Raw genomic sequence first — 4668 nt, 5'->3', positions numbered from 1 at the left:
TTGCATTCCCACCAACAGTGTAAGAGGGTTCCCTTTTCTCCACACCCTCTCTAGCATTTATTGCTTGTAGACTTTTGGATAGCAGCCATTCTGACTGGCGTGAAATGAGGACCTCAATTCTTTTTCTTTATCTCATGAGGTTCTCCCAGTTTAAAGAAAATCTTCTGTTTTTCCAGTCCTGTAGAGTCCTGTCCCTTTCCTGAAGGGCTCAGGAAAAGTTCGATTTCGTGGATTCTCAGGATTTTATCTCAGTGTTTGGCTGAGAGTGGTGTACTTTACAGGCTCTTATATCCTATACATTAGGAAAGAATTACAAATGTAGGTGTAAAGAATACTTTGTACCAGTTGCGAATGACAGAAAATCTTCTCCCTCACAGAGGGAAGAAGAAATCAAATATTAAAATGAAATTACTGAACAGTCACAGAATTGTGAAAATGACTGTGGTGGGGCCACCTTGTTACTCATAAGTGGTCATCAGTGTTCTCTTAATAAGATGGAAGAGGCAGGAGATATGCCCACAATTAGTTCAAAATGCACATCTCTTCTGGGTTGATTTTGTGCCTCTAAACTTAATGTATCTGCGCCATAAACACTCATACTCATATGTGATCATATTTGGAGATAGAGTATTTACCAAGTAATCAAGTTAAAATATGTTCATTAGAACAGGTCTTAATCCAAATGAGCTATATCCACATAAAAAGGGAAAAAGTCTCTTGATGAAAGTGAAAGAGGAGAGAGAAAATGTTGGCTTAAAGTTCAACATTCAGAAAATGAAGATCATGGCATCCAGTCCCATCACTTCATGGGAAATAGATGGGAAAACAGCGGAAACAGTGGCTGACTTTACCTTTCTGGGATCCAAAATCACTGCAGATGGTGACTGCAACCATGAAATTAAAAGACGCTTGCTCCTTGGAAGGAAAGTTATGACCAACCTAGATAGCATATTCCAAAGCAGAGACATTACTTTGCCAACAAAGGTCCGGCTAATCAAGGCTATGATTTTTCCAGTGGTCATGTATGGATGAGAGAGTTGGACTATAAAGAAAGCTGAGCACCGAAGAATTGATGCTTTTGAACTGTGGTGTTGGAGAAGACCCGTGAGAGTCCCTTGGACTGCAAGGAGATCCAACTAGTCCATCCTAGAGGAGATCAGTCTTGGGTGATCATTGGAGGAACTGATGTTGAAGCTGAAACTCCAATACTTTGGTCACCTGATGCGGAGAGCTGACTCATTGGAAAAGACCCTGGTGTTGGGAAAGATTAAGGGCGGGAGGAGAAGAGGACGACAGAGGATGAGATGGTTGGATGGCATCACCGACACAATGGACATGTGTTTGGATGGACTCCGGGAGTTGGTGATGGACAGGGTGGACTGGCGTGCTGGGTTTCATGGGGTCTCAAAGAGTCGGACATGACTGAGCAACTGAAATGAACTGAACTGAACTGGAAAAGAGAAAATCAGACATAGATACATACATATAGGGAAGAAAATGTGGGGAGGTATGGGGAGATTTCAGCTATTTACAAGGCTAAGAACGTGGCCAGGAGTGAAGGCCCCTTATGCATTCACACCTTGCATAAGATCCAACTCAGATGAAACTTTGATTTGGACTTAGAGCCTCCACAAGGATGAGACAACAAATGAATGTGTTTAATTGACCTAATCACTAGCATTTTGTACACGAGTTCTCAGTTCAGTCACTCAGTCGTGTCCGACTCTTTGCGACCCCATGAATCGCAGCACGCCAGGCCTCCCCGTCCATCACCAACTCCCGGAGTTCACTCAGACTCACGTCCATCGAGTCCGTGATGCCATCCAGCCATCTCATCCTCTGTCGTCCCCTTCTCCTCCTGCCCCCAATCCCGCCCAGAATCAGAGTCTTTTCCAATGAGTCAACTCTTCGCATGAGGTGGCCAAAGTACTGGAGTTACAGCTTTAGCATCATTCCTTCCAAAGAAATCCCAGGGCTGATCTCCTTCAGAATGGACTGGTTGGATCTCCTTGCAGTCCAAGGGACTCTCAAGAGTCTTCTCCAACACCACAGTTCAAAACCATCAATTTTATGGTGCTCAGCTTTCTTTATAGTCCAACTCTCACATCCACACATGACCACCGGAAAAACCATAGCCTTGACTAGATGGACCTTTGTTGGCAAAGTAATGTCTCGGCTTTGGAATATGCTATCTAGGTTGGTCATAACTCTCCTTCCAAGAAGTAAGCGTCTTTTAACTTCATGGCTGCAGACACCATCTGCAGTGATTTTTGGGGCCCCCAAAACTAAAGTCTGACACTGTTTCCACTGTTTCCCCATCTGTTTCCCATGAAGTGATGGGATCGGATGCCATGATCTTCATTTTCTGAATGTTGAGCTTTAAGCCAACTTTTTCACTCTCTCCTTTCACTTTCATCAAGAGGCTTTTTAGTTCCTCTTCACTTTCTCTTTCGGTACGTTTATTTCTAGGTGTTTTATTTCTCTCTCTTTTTATTCGTTTTCTCTCACCCTAGTGGCTTTTCAGCAATAAGAGTGATCATGTTTTGAGAAATAACCACTACAAATCATTAATCAATTCCAGTATGTGTGGTATTTGGGGGACCTAAATAAGGTTTAAGACAACAATTTATAATTTGCAAAATGTTACATATTTTTAGTGTGTATGTGTAAGTATTCCTATTTCTCTTTGTGTTCTGTTTGGAAAATGGGATTTTGTCATTCTCTAGATACTGATCATTGGTTTTTATAAATTCTGGAGATAATAGCTGTTCATTTCATTCCTATGATTTTCAGGAGCACTCTGCTGAGGAAGCCAGGACATTCTGCTCATGCCACTGTAGGTCAGCCAGGAGAAGATTCTGTGTTGGAGTAAAATGTCCACCAAGTGACCTGAGTCACTCTGATGCCTGAAAGAGCTGGAGCTATGGAGGACTGTCATACTCTCTCAGGAAGCTTTAACTGATTATTTCATTTTCCAAATTAGGTGACTTTCACTGAGTTTGGCTGAAAGTGAAAGTGAAGTCACTCAGTCATGTCCGACTCTTTGCCACCCCATGGACACCAGGCTCCTCCGTCCATGGGATTTTCTAGGCAGTGGTACTGGAGTGGGTTGCCACTTCCTTCTCCATGGGATCTTCCCAACCCAGGGATCCAACCCAGGTATCCCGCATTGTAGACAGACACTTTACCATCAGAGCCACCAGGGGAGATGGGCTGACCGGGGGTTAAACATGGGGGAGGGGCAGGGCAAGAGTTGAGAGGCGGGACATCCAGTGTCACGTGACATGAGCTGCCATAGTAACAGGCCTCACTGCCTTGCATCCAATCAGATATGGACAGTGTCTGTGACGTCAGGGAAAGCGGGGCCTATAAATTCGGCCAACGGCCTTCAACGGCCTCACTGTTCTTCTGGGCTGCGCTATGGAGAATGGTGGCTCTGCCGTGTTGGAACCATCCTCTGACAGCCATGAGGAAGACGTGATCATCATAGACACCAGCACCTCCGAAGCTGAGCCCTCTGAAACGGAGATGGCGAAAGCAGAGACCTCGAAACCAGAGCCGTATGATGCGGAACCAAAAAAGGCAAAGCAGAAGACAGCTAAGGGCCGCCGTTGCCGTTGCCGTCGCCGCCGCTGCCGTCAGGGCAATTTCTCCAGCTTTGCTACCTATTTCCCTCGGGTGCTGAAGCAAGTACACACAGGCCTGAGTCTTTCCCGTGAGTCCGTGAACGTCCTGGATTCGTTTGTGAAAGATATGTTCGAGCGGATTGCCGAAGAGGCCGGGCGTCTGGCCCACAGCAACAAGCGCTGCACCATCATGACCGAAGACATCGAGACAGCTGTGCGTCTTCTGTTGCCTGGGGAGCTCGGCAAGTATGCCACGTCCGAGGGCACCAAGTCGGTCATCAGATACCACCTCTCCGGATGAACTGCTTCAGGACTGTCTGACCATTGCAAACCAGACTTAAGGGTTCTCCCCTTAGGCCCTACATTTAATCTTTAAAACATTTCTACCCCAAAGAAAACATTAAAAACCTCATTAACTTTGCTTCAATATGTGTCGGTTGTGTCATTTGTTCGATGGAAAATCGTGTCATTTTTTCTTAACATGTTGCAACTCGTCACTTTCCTAAATGGTTATTTCTATTCGTGCTTTCTCAGTCATTTTAGGGATCTTTATGGTCAAAATTCTTTCCCTAAAAGTTTCATTGGCCTTTCCCATTTTCATTCTCCCATCTATATTTAGGTATCATCCAGAGATTTTTATATGAGTATAGCAACCGATAAAAACCAGTGTGGTCTTCCCCGGGTGGCTCAGCAGTAACGAATCCGCCTGCAATGCAGGAGTCGCAGGAGAGGCAGGGTCCATCCCTGGGTCATAAAGATCCCCGGGAGGAGGGCATGGCAACCCTCTCCAGTATTCTTTCCTGGAGAATCCCATGGAGGGAGGAGCCTGGTGGGCTACAGTTCATAGGGTCTGCAAAGGGTCGAACACCACTGAAGCAAGGTAGCATGCAGGCTCACAAAGAGCAGTGTGTGTGTGTGTGTGTGTATGTGTGTGTGTGTGTATGCGTGTGTGTGTGTGTGTGTGTGTGTGTGTGTGTGTGTGTGTGTGTATGTGCTCAGTCACTGTCATGTCCGACTCTTTCTGACCCCATGGACAGGAGCC

General features: G+C 45.7%; 1 protein-coding gene across 1 annotated transcript; it reads left to right on the top strand.

Moving 5' to 3' along the window:
* The first annotated feature begins 3420 nt into the window (after window positions 1–3420).
* Window positions 3421–3927, top strand: LOC128070136 (histone H2B-like). The gene has a single exon (XM_052663440.1). It carries the CDS (start codon window positions 3421–3423, stop codon window positions 3925–3927), a length of 507 nt encoding a protein of 168 aa, XP_052519400.1.
* Window positions 3928–4668: the final 741 nt, after the last annotated feature.

The sequence above is a fragment of the Budorcas taxicolor genome, chromosome X (assembly GCF_023091745.1).
Source record: "Budorcas taxicolor isolate Tak-1 chromosome X, Takin1.1, whole genome shotgun sequence".
Lineage (NCBI taxonomy): Eukaryota > Metazoa > Chordata > Mammalia > Artiodactyla > Bovidae > Budorcas > Budorcas taxicolor.
Note: the sequence above shows the minus strand (reverse complement) of the source record. Positions and strands in the feature narration are given on the sequence as shown.

Coding starts and splice junctions, on each gene's coding strand:
- LOC128070136 (XM_052663440.1), top strand. CDS start 3,421: ATGGAGAATGGTGGCTCTGCCGTGTTGGAACCATCCTCTGACAGCCAT.